Source organism: Wallemia ichthyophaga (genome assembly GCF_000400465.1).
Source record: "Wallemia ichthyophaga EXF-994 unplaced genomic scaffold scaffold2, whole genome shotgun sequence".
Lineage (NCBI taxonomy): Eukaryota > Fungi > Basidiomycota > Wallemiomycetes > Wallemiales > Wallemiaceae > Wallemia > Wallemia ichthyophaga.
Genome location: NW_008806275.1, coordinates 366,951 through 384,821, shown reverse-complemented (window position 1 = coordinate 384,821; position 17,871 = coordinate 366,951). Strand labels below are relative to the sequence as shown.

Sequence of the window (17,871 nt, the reverse complement as noted above, 5' to 3'; positions counted from 1 at the left end):
ATGTATTTATGTTTAGTTGACACTGTAAGTCACACGCCTCACTATTAATCATTTTACACTCGCAAGCACAACATGCAAAACAATTTTTACATTTTTGTATTGGTTATCAACTATCAGTCTTCTTAGCACTTAATAAGCTTTGGAAAAAGTTCTGTAACACTTCATGCTGACTTGGAGCGATAGCTGAAGGAGTTCCTTGATTTGACTGGCTTGAAGGTGGATTGTTAGTAGATGTAGGGGTGAATGGCTGTGAGTGGCTCATTGAGTGTGTGTGGCTTAGTTTGGGCTTGAATGGTGTGCTGGTGGCGTCATTGCTCTCCGTGTTTTCCGAAATACCGCTTGTCTCATTCCTCATTACTCTCTCAACTGAGGGTAGATTCAAACTATCACTGTCCATAGGACCTACTATACCTGAGCCATAAGATACGCTTTCAGGTTTAGAGGCTTGCTTGAATGTGTTGCGTGGATCTCTTTGTGGATCTTTGGAAAGTGACTCGAAATGCTTTGCAAGGAAGTTTGTTTCGGATTCTGCAACGAGCTCTGTGTCCTGTTGAGTTGATAAATTGTAATGATATCTAGTAGGATCGTGTATAACGTCTTGAAAGATTTTAGATGATTTGGGTTGTGCATCTTGATCGCCATTCAATTGGTTATCCCATCCTTCGTTGACTATATCTTCTGTAGGACTAATACCTTCCCTCAGAGCTGTAATCTTTCCCCAGCTATCCCATCCGGATGGAATGAAAACGGCGTCATGCTCAACGATGACAGCTCGCCTATTGAAAGGGAATGAACGCGGTGCATGCGATTGAGCATCTGGTTGAAATAACCTATGGTAGATATATTCACGTGCAAGATTGATAGTTTCAGGCTTATTTATCGAGGTATAGGCTATAGCAGCACCATCTGATAATAGTTAGAGAGTAAAGTGAGAGTAGAAGAACTCACACTTCAAGGCAATCCCCCTTAGAACTTGTTGTATCCATTCGACGTTATCATCAGTGGCCCAACCGTCCTTCTTTATGTTTTGAGCTTTGTCGATTGTGTCAGATTTGTGACAAAGAATGACGAGTGGAATTGAAGAGTAATTATGAGTGAGAGTACTTTTATCAAGAGGGAGAGGATCTTCTAAGCCCATAGCGAGTTTTGTAACTGACGATTTATTATCTGAGGTTGAAGAAGGTTCAGTGTAGTTTTCAAGATAGCGCCTTAACTTAAGTTGAAGATCTTGAAGGAGAGAATTGAATTTGTCATCGAGACCTCTAAGATGGCTAATATGCAGATCAATCCAGCTAATCCACCTGCTCAAATCATCAATAAAGCTCCAAGGCCTTTCCCAATCGAGCTGAATGACGACTAAAAGGTCTGAAATAGTTTCAGGGGTAATAATAAGCTTAATTAAATCGGTATAAATCTTATTTGAGTTTGGTATTGAGTAGATGGACATTCTAGCCATAACTTCATCATCAGCGATATCGTGTACATCCGAATATTCTACGCTTAAACCGTAATCTTTATGAGATGAATTGATTGGCTTGTTTGTAAGATGTGAAATAACAGATGATTTCCCGCTTCCAGTTTGACCTGCGAAACAGAATCAGCCTTTTGTAGCTGGGAATAATAAGGACACACCTAACAAGAGAACATTCTTAGAAGGCAGCCTTGATTGGCTATTGGAAACGCTGTCTAAAATTGATGACCAGATATTTTCACTTGGCTGCATAACCAAAAGCACTCTGTTGTATACGGTGATCAAAAGATGTAAAAAATATTCAAAATTCCTTTGAAATTGCTAAACTCTGATAGGTCTGATCCAAACACAATTGCAGCTCAAGTGAGTTTACAACTTCTAACTTATCGACCGCGGTTCTCATGGGTTTTAGTTTACGCAGGTGGGCAGCTGAATCGTTGGGTTATCAATACCACTCACTCTAATAACCAGTTCTACTACTCCACTTTCGATTCAAACAGAGCTAATCTCCGCGGTTTATACGTGCGTAACTCCACCACCAACCTATCCACCTCACAATTCACAGCGCGATGGAAGCATGCTAACTTGGGAGTCTAACCAGATCTTGGGCGTGAACTCTATCCTTGAAAAGCTGGAATCGCTCCCTTTCCAGAAAGTTGCTCACAAGACAGACACCATTGACGCTCAGCCTTCATCCGGATCCGTCGCTTCTTTGTTGGTATTGGTTACTGGTCAGCTTATGGTTGACGACAGCCCAAACCCTATTCCTTTCTCACAAGTATTCCAACTTATGCCGGAAGATGGTTCTTATTATGTGCAAAATGACGTTTTCCGGTGGGTTATTTCCTTCTCTACCTTACACGCTCTAACTTATACTCAGTCTCGTCTACGGATAGATCCCTTAACAATAACAATTTCAATCATACATACATCCAATTATAATAATCATATCCAATCATGTTAACAGACGTCTCCTTGAATCGAATTGCAGCGTGAAGTGTCTTTATATCCACATAATAATAGGTGGAGCGCGATAAAGCACCATCTGAAATGCTTTAAACTGGCCTACTTTCTACTTGGCACTTTCCACTTTATGAGACAATTTCTTCTTCAAAATGTCTAAAGTACCCTTCCTAGCTTTGATTAGACGCTGTGATTTTACGAAATCAATGCTATCATAGGATGTCGGCTTGTTCTCCATGCCTAATTTACTTCGCACATCTGCTATGCTTTCATCTAGGCCTTGTAGCAACTCAAAACTCTCGCGCATCCCTTCATTCTTTTTCATCTCGTTGCAAACTTCTAGACTTAGATCTTTTATATGCTGGAAGCGTACTGGTCCTAGCATAATTCCGCCGTACCAGCGCGATACGACAATGAGTGCGTCAAGCGTTTGACTTGATTGAAAACGATTAATAGAACAAAGCTATCAAAACAAATTACTCACGTCTGCTCCAATACCTCAAGGATTCTCTTTCCAGCCCATTTCTCGCCATCGTCATCGTAAGCGGTTTTGACAGTGAAGTCGTCCTGATTCAGGCCAATTTTCTTTGATTTAAGACCAACGAATCTGTAGGCGGAAATGGAATGACTAGGAGAGCTACTCTGGCTCTGTCTAATTTTAAGTTTAGCTTGGGATATCTGGTGATGTCAGAGGTTTCTAATCATCATTATGCGACGCACATCTTTATCAGATGAAACAGGAATCAAGTAAGCAACAAAGAGACTCTTCTTATCTAAAATTTCGCGTGATTGAATAAACATTGGACAGTTTAACAATCAAGATGAAAGCGTTTGTACAAGGAGGATATCTAGGAATAAATTACAACACGACGCAATTCCTGCGCTTCTTCACAAATTTAGTCAGCTTGCCTTTCATCGATTCCTTAAGCGCTTGATCAAACAGTTCAATCACACCTTGAGATTTCTTCGCTGAGCACTCAATGTACTTGGCCGCACCGATCTCTTTAGATACAGCGACACCTTGCTCGTATGATACTGGTTTCAAACCTTGCATACTTAACATTCTTCTTGTCTCTGGATCTTGTCGTAAATCTATCTTTGTACCGACTAATATCCTTGGAACTCCTGAGCAGAAGTGAGAAACTTCAGGGAACCACTGATTAATGGACGAGTTAGAGGTGTCCTGTAGTAAACATTTCACCAACCTTATCCTTGACGTTCTCCAAAGATGTTGGGTAATCAATCGAGAAAACTATGAGAATAATATCGGATTCTGGATATGACAATGGTCTCAACCTGTCGTATTCCTCTTGACCAGCCGTGTCCCATAACGCCAACTCAACTATCTTGCCATCAAATGTTGGATACGAGACGTAATTTTCAAAAACAGTGGGGACGTATTCCTTTTAACGATTCGTTAGATGATTCTTGCTTGATTCTAACCAACAAACCTCAGGAAATCTATGCTCTGCGTAAACAATCAACAAACACGTCTATCGATTAGGGTTAGCGACTCCACTGCGCATTTAAGCCAGCGTACCTTCCCACATCCACCATCACCAGTTACAACCAGCTTCTTCTTGACATCAGGTTTCCTACCTGCAGGTAACGTGTTATTCATAGGTGATCGTGTCACTTTAAGGAAGGCGAGATCGCGGGGAACGACGCGTTTAGAATAAATAAAAGTACAAATAATACAAATTTCAAAACAAATCAAGATTCTATACAGTTCAAGTCATCTTTGAGGTTCTTCGTTCTCTCTAATTTTGATATTTGTTGTGGTAATTTCTAAAACGGTAAGTTAGTAAATTACGCGTATACCACGTGAATGTACGCGTAACTCACGGCTAAAAGGTCATTAAGATTGACGCCTATATCTTCAAGACCGTCCTTGTTGAATGTTAAGTCAAGTTGATCTTTATCGACGTTGACATCGTCATCGCCATCTTGGTGGTCCTTATCAGGCACATTTGAGGTGTTCTTCCTCTTTAATTGTCTTGTTAACAATTCCTCCAATTCCAATGGCACTAGCTTTCTCTTTTCGGCCAATCTGTTCTGTAATTGTTCAATGTTGCTGTCTAATTCAGACATTTGTAAGCGCAGCTTATCGTCAAAGTGTTCAAATTCGACATCATCATCAAAATTTAAGTCTGAGTAGTTTTGACCGTTTATTTTAATATTTGGATGTATCAAGCTGAAGGTTTTGTTGAAGTACGTGTTTAGCAGTGAATTGAGCGCGTCGTTATCATCTTGGCTGCTATCAACTTGTGAAAACAATTCATTCTTGTAATATCCCTCTAAGAATTTCAAGTGTTCTTTTGACTCAAGGTCGATCTTTGGATAATTCGATTCCATGGGGAATGACGGTACAGGTCAAGAAATGCGCGGCATTGGAATGCGTATTCATTCAACCGCGGGCATATTTCTTTAAACATCAACAATGAGGTTGACTAAAGTTGCTGTACTTTTGGCTGCTGTTTCTGCTTCCACGGCAAGAATGGTATGCTGAATTGCTATCAGACAGAGACCAACTGACGTATGCGTAGGTACCGCGTAAAGGCGATCCAGTGCAAGAATACTTTGAACAAGCCAACACTGGAATAAGGAAGGGAACTTACGGTGCATTTAAAGGCATCTCGCAAGGCCTCAATCCTTCTTCTTAACCAGCAGCCACGATGGATTTCAAGTTACTAAAGCGACTCGAGGAGGAAATAACGAATAAAATAAATAATTTTTATAAAAATAATTATAATTGCTATAATTCTGATCATTTGGATCTCTCGGTTAGATTTGAGTTGCTCCAGTTGTCTTATAATGATTTAGTTGCGCAATATAATGATGATAAGAAGGCGTGGCTGGAATTTAAAATTTGGTGGTTTGAGAAGAAGCAATCCAAGTCTACGTCTCCATCAAAGAATTACATACACTCGCTGCTTATCGATGAAGATGATGAGGTCAGGGAACCATTTTCACTGAGTCGAGATAAATCGAATCTCGCTCGACACCTGAGTAAACCTCTTAGACCGAGCAACAACCTTGAAAGCTCGCCTTCTTCTTCAACTACAGCTCAATCACCATCCAGTTCAGCAACAGAGTCAACTTCTGCTTCTCCATTTAAGCGTAAAGAGGCGATATCTAAACACATCAACGTAACACCTCCAAAGAAAGCTAAATGGGATTCAGATGATGAACTCACCCCGACTTCAATAAAGTATCTTGACTATCATAACAACAAGAGATTGAAATTCAATGGTGATGATCTTCGGAAATTGAGGCGCAAATCAGATAACAACCACGAGCAAAATCCATTTAAAGTAAGGTGAAGTTTCTTTGTTATAATTAACTAAGTGAAGCCTTAGAATAAAGGTAGCGGAAGATACGCAACATCTATACCAAAAACTGATGAGAATCAATCAATTAACAAGTTATACCCTATTAACCCAGACAACAATAAAGGTCTAAATTATAAGTATAATGAGACAGTCAGAAATAAGGAGGAAAGGAAGCATATGATAGGCGGTGATTGTTTTTGTTGTAGAGATTTCTGGAATTCAGTTGGTGAAGGAACTGCACAAGAACATAGAGACAGATCTTCAAGGCATAGATCGCATTGGCCACGTGCAAAAACACCGCCTGGGTATTGGGATGTGGATTTTCCATCTACGCAGAAGATAGCACAGAATAAAGAGCAGGCGCGGGAAATGCATAAGGAGAAGAGGATATGGGTAGCTGCAGAAGCTGATAAGGATGATGGTAGGCATATAAGAAGCAAGTCGTCATCTTAGTATTGTAATATCGCTGTCTTGGTATCGTCTAGTCAACATGTACACCTTTTGAGCGTAGGTGGTCTTTAGCTTGCGATATTTCCTGATAAAGGGTTAACAAACGGCGTTGATAGGATTTGAGTGGACTTACAGTAAGCAACTCAGTGTACGCGTCTGGACAGTCTTTGAAGGTGAATAGACCGAAGCCAATGCTGGCTAAAGAATAGCTACCGAATGAGACTAATAACCACCACGGAATCTAATAGGGAGAGTTTGTTGGGGTGTTTCATGTTGTGATGTTACTTACGAAAGGTAGGGCGATATCACAAGTGCTGCGATCGATGAGTGGGATTTTGATGAAATGGAAAAGGGACAGAAAGTAAAACAAGCTTAAAGCGGCTGTGTATCCAAAGAATCTAGACAAGCCAGTCATTGGAGATGGCAGAAGGTAGAAAAGAAGAAAAGTACACAAATAAATAGGATAATACTAACGTGGGCCACCTCTACCTCTAGGGCCACCTCTACCGCCTCTAGGACCACCTCTTTGAGGGCCAGAACCTCTAACAGACTTTGACCTTTCCTTGATTGCTTCTTTGCGCTTATTAACTTTTGGCTTGGGAGCGTCATCTACAAGGAGAGTATCCAAAGGTAAGGAATCAGGAAGAATGAAGTATCGAATGTTGTTTCCTCTAATGGAGATAGTATCGAGGTTTGTAGGCGGAAGGTTCCTCGTGATGAGCTTAACACTACGAAGGTGGGCATTCATGGAGGGATCGCAGTCTGTGAGGGGAAGTGTCAATACCACTTGAAATACTCGTTGAAATCAGCAACCCACTCATCATAGTACCATGTACAATCGAACCATTCTTCAACTCAATCGTCACAGATTCATTATTTAGCTTCTGAAGGAAACTGCGAATAAATTAATTTGAGTTTAAAAATTAAATATGATTTACCGAATTAATTTCATATCAACTTGAGCAAATTCAGCAACTTGGGAGTTTGTAGTTAACAGCCAAGTCATCACAATGTTTGTATAAAATGTGATTTGTACCTTGTTAATATTTAAACAGGGCAACAGAAGCAAGCTCTTATGATTACTTGTTTAAAATGAGTAGAATTTCCTGCAATTTGACCTACATTGACATGGATTTACGTAGTTTTAATCGGTGGTGAGCTTTGTTAATTATATCAAATACTCTTACAAACAGTGATACTTTATAGATAGTGGTGTTGGTAAATCGTAAGACGTATCTATTCACCTTAAAGTAAACTCACTCAACAGCTCAATAGTAATCTACTATCCAGATTCACTAGAAATGAATTCAATATGGACTCTAAATCTACTATTGGCGTCGAGTTCGCCACTAGATCTTTACAAGTCGATCAAAAGACTATAAAAGCTCAAATTTGGGATACTGGTAACTCCTTTTACTGCTTTGTCTAAACCAAACCTCTCTAACCTCCCTTAAAGCTGGTCAAGAACGCTATAGAGCTATCACTTCTGCTTACTACAGAGGTGCTGTCGGTGCTTTACTTGTTTACGATATTGGTAAACAATCTAGTTTCGCAAACGTTGAACGCTGGTTGAAAGAGTTAAAAGATCACGCCGATTCAAACATTGTCATCATGCTCGTTGGAAACAAATCAGACTTGAAACACCTTCGAGCTGTACCAACCGCAGAAGCTCAATCCTTTACAGAGGAAAAGTCTAAATTAGAAGACGGTACACCTTCTTCTAACCCAATTAGATTCATTGAAACTTCAGCCTTAGATTCCACAAACGTTGAATCTGCTTTCCAAAATATTTTAACTGACATCTATCAATTAGTCGCAACTAAAGCTTTAGAAGGTGGCGATTCAATTAAACCTTCAAATGGAGAAACTATTACCGTGACACCAACTTCTGACAATGAAACAAAGAAAGGTGGTTGCTGTTAATTATCTATCGCTCAACATCCATTTGATTACATTTGATTATTTGTTTTGTATACCATTGATTATCTTATTATCTCTCAGCCGTCATCTAAATGCTGGACAAGTTCACTTTATATGAAATCAAATCAAGCTTCATCATTATTGGTACTAATCAATCTCTTGATTTTTATAAAGTCATTAAAATACATAAATCTATCGAAATCCAAATTGAAGATGATGACAACGTTTATACTTTTAAAGATGTTAATCAGCTCTTGAAATTGATTGAATTAGAATCTGGTGGATTGAATAAGGTTATCAACTTTTACGGCGTTCTTGGTTTTATCAAGTTCACGAAGTTCCCTTATCTCATTCTCATCACTAGAAGATCCCCTGTTTGCTTATTAGGTGGTCATTACATTTATCACGTTGACGATACTCTATTGATTAACTTTTCCCCAAAAAAGTCGTTTTTGGGAGGTAAACTTGAGTCTAAATTGCTCAATACGTTCAAACAAGTCGACTTAAGTAAGAACTTTTACTTTAGTTACTCTTACGACTTGACATGCTCTTTGCAATCTAACTTGACTTCCAATCTTCCTTTCAATTTCTTTCATTTCAACGATCGCTTCATTTGGAATCATCATCTACTCACTCCCATCTTGAATCCAAATCATTTACCAAAGTCTTCTTGGATTCTACCAATCATTCATGGCTTTGTTGATCAATCTAAATTAATTGTCTTCGGTCGTGTCATCTACGTCACTTTGATCGCTAGAAGATCTCGTCATTATGCCGGTGCCAGATACCTAAAAAGAGGTTCAAATGAATTTGGACACGTAGCTAATGAAGTCGAATCTGAACAAATCGTCTCTGATACCTTAACTACACCCTTCACTTCACAGAATTTGGATCACAAAATTAATCCTAATTTTACTTCATTCTTACAATATAGAGGTTCTGTACCTTTATTTTGGAGTCAGGATCCTCAAATGGGGCTGAAGCCTATGATTAACAGTGAGTTTCTTCATGTTTAATTGTCTCTTACCACACTAAATTTCCTTAGTTGCACCTGTTGATCCTTACTATCGTAACGCTGCTATTCATTTTAAGAATCTCTTCCAACGTTACGGCTCTCCAACCTTTGTTTTAAATTTGGTAAAGTGTCGCGAACGCGTGCCAAGGGAATCAAAATTACTTCATAGCTATAATGAGTGTATTCAACACCTTAATCAATTTTTAAGTCAAGATAACAAAATCAAAATGACCTCGTGGGACATGTCAAGAGCATCTAAATCTAATCAAGATGTCATAGGATTCTTGGAAAATTTTGCCATTGATTCCATTCAGAGTACGGGGTTTTATCATTCCAAAAACGATCAGCGGCAATGTGGCATAACTAGAACAAATTGTGTTGACTGTTTGGATCGTACGAATGCTGCACAATTTGTCATTGGAAAGGTGGCTTTCACTCATCAATTGCACGCTCTCGGTATTATTGAGAAGCCTGCTCTTGTACATGATACTGATGCTGTCAATATGCTTACTGAAATGTACCATGATCATGGTGATAGTAAGTCTTTTCAAGCCTCCTCTTCTCGTGAACTTTGCTAATGTTGTTAAAATGTTTTAGCGATTGCTCTTCAGTATGGCGGAAGTGCGCTCGTTAATCGAGTGGAAACTTATCGCAAAATTAATCAATGGAATAGGTGAGGTTGATCTCTTAAATTAGTATCTTTCTAATATACACAGTCACTCACGTGATCTCGTTGAAAATATTAAGAGATACTACGCAAATTCTTTATTAGACGCTGATAAGCAAGCAGCCATAGATTTATTTCTTGGACAAACTTCATCTTCAGTTTCATTTGATTCTCTAACCTCGATTCCTTTGCCATCAGCAGAATTTTTTAAAATTGACCAAGACAATAATATTAAAGAGACAAAAGATTTGGAGTATCAGGGTAAAAGCAAAGCTGAAGCTCATTTGTCTCATGACTATTGGCAGCATTTTTATCGACCTAGACTATTTACATCCTTGGAGAGACATTTCTCTACAAACATGAACAGTACACTGAAATATCTACCCAAAAATCTTAAAAATCGAAAAAACATGTCGCCATTTCAAACTATAAAGACACCTCCAAGTACTCCAACTAGATCATTTGCGCCCGTAAAACGATGGATGAGTTTGCAAAGTATACCCTCAAGCAGAAGAAATAGTTCTATTGGTACTATATCTGAAGTTGATGCTGTCAATGACGATAACGGACATCACAATCACGAATACGAATCTTGCATTGATGTTGGAGAAATGATCGAGGAAAGAATGCGAGATATTGATGATCATCAGTTAGACATTATTGATGCTGTTCAACAAGCAATCGATCCAAATGTTGATAGCAATGAAATAATAATATATCAGGAGTAGGTACTTGATAGATCTTCTAGGTCAATTTTAAATATTACAATAGTTACACAAATTACGAGCAAAAAATCAATGAATATACCGACTCAGAAACATTTGACGATTACCTCAGCATTGAAAATTCACTGGAGAACAGAAGCGAAGACAGCTATTATCAACAATATTTTCGATCATTGACAATCTAATTATTTTCTTTGCCATCTTGTTGTATTGCTACGATGTGTTTATAGCTTCATCAATCAGATTGTCCGCCCGATTTCTGCCTATTATCCTATTCGGTTGATATTGTTTTACGAGCATCATACGGGCATTTCTGTATGAATACGCGGCTTGATCTCTCTTGATGATAGTTTCATGGTGACTGGCTTTTAAGTCATTGATTTGTTGCTGTTTAATTGAATCATCACCAAATTTATAGAAGGAAGCTCCTTTATGACGCTGATCTTTATCTTTTGTTGGATCGCGTATGTAACCCTTATCTGAATAGTGAGCTTTGAACCGTTCAATCTCTTCAGGACTTTGCTCATATACGTTCCAATCCGTACTTAATTTATCACCATATATGGCTGTCCCTTTGACTCTGTAGTGCTTGTTTGATAACGGATTGAGTATCTCTTTCTGTCTTCTAGAGACTAAGACGGTTCTACCTAGTTCATCCTCAGCTTCAGTGAGTGCATCCTGTGAACGACAAGTTAGATACAGCATAATAAGCTGTAATCAAGTAAATACCAGATTATGATCGTCTGAATCGTAATCAGAAGAGTCGGATGTCAGATTACCGTCAAATTGTAATAAATCCTTCTCTTCAGATGTAGGTTTAGCCTTGTTGGCTTTGAGTGCGTTGTATCGTTTGATGCCTTCTTTCATCTTTTGTTTACGAGCTTCATCTTGGGCCTCAGTGAGTGCAAAATCTTCACGACGTTTATTGATTCTATCCCGCCTTTCGTGCTTATCAAGCTCGTGCTGGTATGCGAAGACTCTATTGGACTTAATGAAATCATCCTTATGACGAGAAGGCTTATTCAAGCTTGAAGAGATTTTTTCAGAGTGGGACTTTCTATTGTTGAGTTGAGATTGTAGGTAACTTAGATTTTGCGACATGATTGCGTCTATCAGAGTGACGATGATGACAGAGATGAAGGATTATTCATTTGCGAAAGCATCCGATATTAATGGCACGCAGCTTTCAATTTATTTGTGAGGATACTTTGACTGGTATTTACCAGCTAAGCCACGTTATAGAGATCAGGTTGAAGGCAGTCGATCAGCTAATTTGTGAGTGGTAGAAAGAGCCCAAATGAACCCAAATAATTTTGTTCAGGTACAAACCTCAATTTAATCTCAAGCTCCAATTATTTGCTTGGCGAAAGCCTTTGATGCAACCTATATCCACGACACATGAATCATCTACAGTTGCACTCAACGACTACAACTTCATTTACAAGTGAGTTGATAGCTTGTCTTCTTCATTACCTAATCCCTCTAGACTAAATAAGTTGATCACATTCCCAATTTCACTTGCATCATTACCTTTAGACACTCAATTGATAATAGAACTATTCTCTGATAACACTTTGTTTGGTACAACTACATTTAATTTATATAACGACTCTTGGTCAGTGTCTTCTTCTTGCTCTAGCACTATCTCATCACACCTCATAGCACTTTAGCCGTAGCACAACACAAAGTTTTGATTCAGCGATCAAATCATACTCGCAATCACACTAATCTCAAAGATTCTTACAAATCAATAAATTCCCTTGAAAACGTAGGATACTCACCTCGTCTTACAGTTTCATTTTCCTTACTTTATCATACAGCTTTCTCACAAGCTAAAAACCGCAGAAATGCAAAGCCTTGACTGGCTAGACAATCTTACTCTCAATACTATACAACAGATTCATAAGGTTAATCTAATTAGCTTTCGTAATCGTTAAGCTTATCAATCGCGCAGTCGACCGCTATGGAGAAAGATGATATATTCTTATACATAAAGCTTCCTCAATTCGATTTTCCTATCGTATACCATGAAATCGTAAAGTATGCTTCTTTTCCAACCATTTGCATTAACAAAACATGAAGGAGTCCAAAATACCATCTAAGCTTGAAAAGAATATACAACCATTCAATCAGTTAACACAGGTAGAGTCTATGAATCATACTTTAACTTCCATATCTGAACCATTGGCTTCCATTATCGTCGATCCTGACTACGATCGAGAAAATCCTGCCGAAGCTAAATACCGAAGGTTGATACGATCTCATCGTTCAGGCTTGCTAGACAGGGAGCTCAAACCTAATCCAAGAATACGCGACGATTTGAAGGTATATCTTTGATTATACGACTCATACTCCATGCTGATTACTTTAAAGATTATTCTCAATTACCCACCAACTAAAGAACTTTCTCCCTCAGAAAAGAACTTAATGTGGAAGTTTAGATTTTATTTAGCTAGGGATAAGCGAGCCCTTACTAAATTCTTGAAAAGCGTTACCTGGACTGATGCTTCGGAGGTTCACCAAGCCGTGGACATTCTTTTACCGTTGTGGACTGAACCTGATACTGAGGACGCACTCGAACTACTTGGACCAGGTTTTATACACCCTAAAGTAAGATCTTATGGTGTTAAGCTACTATCTAGAGCAGACAATGAGGAATTGTTGCTTTATTTGTTACAGCTAGTCCAAGCAATTAAGTTTGAGACCTCAAAATATAAACACTCTCAAAATAAATTCAATCACTTCAACTCTGGCTTGGTAGATTTATTAATTAGAAGAGCTGTACAAAATGACGTTCTTGGTAATAATCTTTACTGGTATCTCATGGTAGAGTGCTCTGGATCTCGTTACGAAAAGCTTTACGCAAGAGTAACTCATTCATTCCTGCAAAGTCTAGTGCAAACTCCGAATGGTAACGAGAAAAGAGATATCCTAAAAAAGCAAGCGGAGTTGGTTGAATGCCTGAGTAAAGTTGCAAAAAGATTAAGATCATCTAAAGATCCACGTCCAAGAAAGATAGACAATCTCAGGAATGCAATAAATGATTCTCGAAATCACTTATCAACTTTACCTATACCATTGCCCCTACCCGTTGATGCACGCACGACAGTCAATGGAATAAACGCTGAAAAGTCATCAGTATTCAAGTCAAATCTTTTTCCAATGCTGCTTTATTTCCAAAATAATAATGCAACTTCAACTAATGAATTTCCTATAATTTTCAAAGATGGTGACGATCTTAGACAGGATCAACTCGTTGTTCAATTATTTACGCTTATGGATAGACTGTTACGCAAAGAGAATCTCGATCTTCGTTTGAAGCTGTTTAAGGTATTAGCAACGGATACTACAGCTGGTATGGTCCAGTATATCCCTAACAAAACTCTTTCAACAGCCGTGAACGACCACGGTAGCTTACTAGAGTACTTTAAAAATAGCTTCCCCAATGAGTCGAGCTTAATGACTTTTGGTGTTGAGCCAGCTATTCTTGATAACTTTGTTAGAAGTTGTGGTGAGCTCACGTCTTTTGGTTCCAAATGGTTGACTAATCTAAAATAGCCGGATACTGTGTTATGACTTTCTTACTTGGTGTTGGCGACCGACACTTAGACAATTTACTCGTTTGTCCGGATGGTCATTTCTTTCATGGTGAGTCATATTTAATATTTTTGAATGCACTGAAAGCTTCAACAAAGTTGATTTCGGATATATTTTGGGGCGTGATCCGAAGCCATTTCCTCCGTTACTTAAAATCAGCAAAGAAATGGTTGATGGCATGGGTGGACCAACATCAGCACATTACCATAAATTCAAAAGTCTTTGCTTTACGGCATACATTACTTTGAGAAAAAACTCTAACCTCATCTTGAATTTGATATCTCTCATGGTTGATGCTAACATTCCTGACATACAAATAGAACCTGACAAAGCAGTCTTGAAGGTTTGGCGATTTGAGCAATTTTGCTGCAGCATTAACCCACGTTTAGGTTCAAGAAAAGTTTAGGTTGGATTTGAGCGAAGAGGATGCTATCAAACATTTTGAAGCATTGCTAAATGAAACCTCTTACTTGAGTGTTGTATTTGATCAAATCCACAACATCGCGGTAAGAAAGACCTTAAGGATATAATTCTTACTGAATTCGTCGCGCACAGCAATATTGGAGATCTTAAAGTCATGTCTTATAATTAATGTTGCTTCACATTAAGCACATTGTTGGAAGTAATTTTAGCTATTTATTAAAATAATCACAAATCCGCTAAAATCCTTATCGTCTTCATCACGATATCATAAAACCAATACATGTAATCAAATACTTCGAACATAGAGAGTGTAGCATTAGTTTCGCATCCCTAACACCAAAGAAATAATGTTTTAGAGCTACGAATTACCGCACTGCATCCCACTATTGAAAACCATCACGTATAAAGTTCAATGCATTTCAATCAAGTTGACGTAAGGAATCTAAAAAGTGGGCTGAAGAGTACGGAAATTAAATGGTAAACTTGATTGTATTGATCAAAAAGGGCATACGGAAATGGAACAAAAAAACCGGTTTCCAAACTCGTGTATAAAGCTGTTGTAAGATAGTAAAGAGGCCCAAAAGAGTATGCTTGGGATATTTGTCCACATACTATTTTTTGTCATGAAGAATCCAATATACATAAACGCCTTTACCTGTACGCATTTCTCGCTTCTTATTAACCAGGTCACCAATTCGGAAACTAAAGCTGCGGTGAACACAACAACTTTCAACACATGATAGACTGAGGTTTGGTGCAACAAATAACACCAACTTAAACGTCAATGGCGCTGGTGATTTCGAACAATTGTATTGTAATTTAATCAGTGGAAAAGCAAGATCAATTCCTGAAAAGCCGCAAGAGTTAATTGACTTGTATGTTGAGTACATATAGACACTTGTCAAAAGGCAAATGACATAAACCAGTAAATTATTTATTGAACAACTAAGAATGACAGAAAGGCATCATAATAACGTGAGTTTCAGTGTAATTGGCTTTTGCGGAAAGTTCGCACAGGCAGTAAATATAGTATTCGGTTTTTGTGTTTCTATGCTGATGACTTGAAATTTCAGGTAAGTTTGTTAACTTTACGTTGAACAACCAATAAACATAAGTATCTCAAACCGCGATTGAGAAAGAACAGCATTAAATAAGTTTTGAATCCCGCAGATAAAGTGGGCGAAAAAGCTTTATTTAATACATTCATCTGTGTCATCTCGATAAAGCGTCTATGTCCCTATTTGTTTAGAATTTCAGAATCTTCAGTAAAAGAGTTTTTTAAAATGTATTCATTATTAAGACAAAATTTTGTTAAATTATATAGCTAAACAGATTCAAATGCATTAGTAAAAACGGGACAAAGGTATAGTTGGTACAAAACACCCAAACTGTTGAAAAAGAAAGTGAATCATAGGAATGATCTATCAGATAGAGCTAGTTATACTTCCATTGATACCGTGCATGAAAATTAGGTATATTAACCTAAGCTTTAGGCTGCGGCTTTATTAATGAAATTGTATTCGAAATGTGACACATAAAAAGCCCTGGCAGTGAAAGGTGGGGTGTTCTGTTTGAAAAACATTCCAATTTGACAGATTGACTCGACTTTAAAGTTAAAATTCAAAACAGTCCATTCAAAAAAAACAAAAAACTGATATAAAACGACTTTTGTAGATAAATAAAACGTTTGTTTCAATTCTTTCGAAGCCACGCGTAAAAGGATCTTCACGAAAACAAGTATTTTAAGATTTCAATATAGCATTTAAAGTACGACTCTTAAGAAAACCAACAAATAAATAATCCACATTAAATTTAGATATGCTTAAAGTTTCATTTTACAGCAAATTTAATTACCACGAAGATTCTAAATTCGAGATGAACAGCAATGCAAGAGAAACAATCAATAGAGCCAACAGATATCTTAATTTATCCATTCTCCGAATTTAGCTAATCGACTATCTGTTTCTAAGAGTGACATTTTGAAAAATAGTCTCGCTGCATTGTAATAAAGAATCTGATGGTAGCTTACATTGATCTCCAATTACATCAATAAATGTTGTGAATCTTAGCATATCAATGTCATACCATTTCTTGAAGGAATCATCATGATTCGTCTAACATGATATCCGTTTCGGTCGTATTTTCTGCTTATTTTAATGCAAACTTTACACAACTTTGACTACCCATAACATTACGTTCGTAGACAGTATTTCTAATTTTGTAACACGTGACAGGAACGACATGTTGCTGTTCAAGGAAAGTTAGTATTATCGTTTCATTGAAGGTTCCTGCTGAAACGACATATTAAAATTCTGTTCTTTGAAGATCCAGATATTCCTTATCATCAATTTCAAATGAGGTAAAGAAAAGGCTAATTTACCCGTAAACAGCATGTTAGGTTTACAATCATTAAATAACTGCTTGAACTGAAATTATCATGCATAAAAACGTTATCGGAATTAACAATGCAAATACAACTATCCATCCCTTACCATTTTAATGCTACTTCAAAACAACGAATGCCTACCTCAAATTTAACTTTTAAGTTTTGTGTTTCAATATTTCTTTCGTGATTTCAGGAAATCCCAGGAAACATTGTAAAGCGTTTATTACCCTATTTGCTTTGCGTTACACATTGTACTCTTTTAATCTAATCAACCACTTGTTACATATACCGTTCCCAAAATGTTGGTTCTGTATAAGGTTTACCGTTGAGGTACGGTTGAAACAACCATTTTGACGTGAGATTTACCTTCCTGACATATTGTTTCATCCATGGGTTGTTTCATAGTTGGGTACCCACATGCGAGGTGATAATGATGTGTGTTTTCATTCTGATCATTTCTGTTTGCTTAATGAATTAAAAAAGTCAAACTTAAAATTGTTATGATTCAACATTTCTCGACGAAGGCTATGTCTTCCATGTAACAGTGTAGGTCTGCGAGCTTTGACGATCACTCGTCTGCAGTTCGACATGCCAAAACATCTCAGTATTAATAATCTTACAATGATCGGACCTGCATCATTATACTAATATGTTGAGAAAAGCCCAAATGAATGATATTTATGACTCACTTTCTTATAATTTTTTTCGGACTGATCTGACGCACTTTTTGGATTACTTGGTCCATTGCCATGTTGAATTAGTTGAAGTCCTCATGAAGTGCATAAAATTAGGGGTCTAAACGAGGTACTCTTCAGCTCACCTTCAGATTAATGACCTTCGGGTAATCAGATTATTTTACATGATACATTTGGCCGTCAGATTGAATATCTAAAGTGAAAGCCGTTTTCGACTCTTTGATTTC

General features: G+C 37.7%; 10 protein-coding genes across 10 annotated transcripts; 4 read left to right on the top strand and 6 right to left on the bottom strand.

Annotated features, from left to right (window-relative positions):
* Positions 1–106: 106 nt before the first annotated feature.
* Positions 107–1,723, bottom strand: J056_002154 (Cytoplasmic dynein 1 light intermediate chain 1; the record flags this gene model as incomplete). Its single annotated transcript, XM_009268018.1, has 3 exons — positions 107–906; positions 949–1,584; positions 1,633–1,723. 3 exons carry the CDS (start codon positions 1,721–1,723, stop codon positions 107–109), a joined length of 1,527 nt encoding a protein of 508 aa, XP_009266293.1.
* A 149-nt stretch (positions 1,724–1,872) lies between these two features.
* Positions 1,873–2,367, top strand: J056_002153 (Nuclear transport factor 2; the record flags this gene model as incomplete). Its single annotated transcript, XM_009268017.1, has 3 exons — positions 1,873–1,892; positions 1,943–2,305; positions 2,352–2,367. 3 exons carry the CDS (start codon positions 1,873–1,875, stop codon positions 2,365–2,367), a joined length of 399 nt encoding a protein of 132 aa, XP_009266292.1.
* A 176-nt stretch (positions 2,368–2,543) lies between these two features.
* J056_002152 (Protein IMPACT) lies at positions 2,544–3,235 on the bottom strand (the record flags this gene model as incomplete). The annotated part of the gene is made up of 3 exons (XM_009268016.1): positions 2,544–2,868; positions 2,919–3,112; positions 3,155–3,235. The coding sequence occupies 3 exons, from the start codon at positions 3,233–3,235 to the stop codon at positions 2,544–2,546; spliced, it is 600 nt and encodes a 199-aa protein (XP_009266291.1).
* Positions 3,236–3,293: 58 nt separating this feature from the next.
* J056_002151 (GTP-binding protein RHO1) lies at positions 3,294–4,055 on the bottom strand (the record flags this gene model as incomplete). Its single annotated transcript, XM_009268015.1, has 4 exons — positions 3,294–3,590; positions 3,640–3,837; positions 3,886–3,927; positions 3,975–4,055. The coding sequence occupies 4 exons, from the start codon at positions 4,053–4,055 to the stop codon at positions 3,294–3,296; spliced, it is 618 nt and encodes a 205-aa protein (XP_009266290.1).
* A 92-nt stretch (positions 4,056–4,147) lies between these two features.
* On the bottom strand, positions 4,148–4,789 carry J056_002150 (uncharacterized protein; the record flags this gene model as incomplete). Its single annotated transcript, XM_009268014.1, has 2 exons — positions 4,148–4,222; positions 4,280–4,789. The coding sequence occupies 2 exons, from the start codon at positions 4,787–4,789 to the stop codon at positions 4,148–4,150; spliced, it is 585 nt and encodes a 194-aa protein (XP_009266289.1).
* An 85-nt stretch (positions 4,790–4,874) lies between these two features.
* Positions 4,875–6,219, top strand: J056_002149 (DNA endonuclease RBBP8; the record flags this gene model as incomplete). Its single annotated transcript, XM_009268013.1, has 4 exons — positions 4,875–4,934; positions 4,981–5,053; positions 5,258–5,748; positions 5,794–6,219. 4 exons carry the CDS (start codon positions 4,875–4,877, stop codon positions 6,217–6,219), a joined length of 1,050 nt encoding a protein of 349 aa, XP_009266288.1.
* Positions 6,220–6,247: 28 nt separating this feature from the next.
* On the bottom strand, positions 6,248–6,964 carry J056_002148 (Small nuclear ribonucleoprotein Sm D1; the record flags this gene model as incomplete). The annotated part of the gene is made up of 3 exons (XM_009268012.1): positions 6,248–6,301; positions 6,350–6,414; positions 6,691–6,964. The coding sequence occupies 3 exons, from the start codon at positions 6,962–6,964 to the stop codon at positions 6,248–6,250; spliced, it is 393 nt and encodes a 130-aa protein (XP_009266287.1).
* A 564-nt stretch (positions 6,965–7,528) lies between these two features.
* On the top strand, positions 7,529–10,546 carry J056_002147 (Polyphosphoinositide phosphatase; the record flags this gene model as incomplete). The annotated part of the gene is made up of 6 exons (XM_009268011.1): positions 7,529–7,619; positions 7,673–8,125; positions 8,377–9,132; positions 9,182–9,688; positions 9,749–9,824; positions 9,868–10,546. 6 exons carry the CDS (start codon positions 7,529–7,531, stop codon positions 10,544–10,546), a joined length of 2,562 nt encoding a protein of 853 aa, XP_009266286.1.
* Positions 10,547–10,756: 210 nt separating this feature from the next.
* Positions 10,757–11,644, bottom strand: J056_002146 (uncharacterized protein; the record flags this gene model as incomplete). The annotated part of the gene is made up of 2 exons (XM_009268010.1): positions 10,757–11,221; positions 11,273–11,644. The coding sequence occupies 2 exons, from the start codon at positions 11,642–11,644 to the stop codon at positions 10,757–10,759; spliced, it is 837 nt and encodes a 278-aa protein (XP_009266285.1).
* A 1,050-nt stretch (positions 11,645–12,694) lies between these two features.
* Positions 12,695–14,713, top strand: J056_002145 (Phosphatidylinositol 3-kinase vps34; the record flags this gene model as incomplete). Its single annotated transcript, XM_009268009.1, has 6 exons — positions 12,695–12,868; positions 12,917–14,054; positions 14,102–14,191; positions 14,239–14,483; positions 14,530–14,646; positions 14,696–14,713. 6 exons carry the CDS (start codon positions 12,695–12,697, stop codon positions 14,711–14,713), a joined length of 1,782 nt encoding a protein of 593 aa, XP_009266284.1.
* Positions 14,714–17,871: the final 3,158 nt, after the last annotated feature.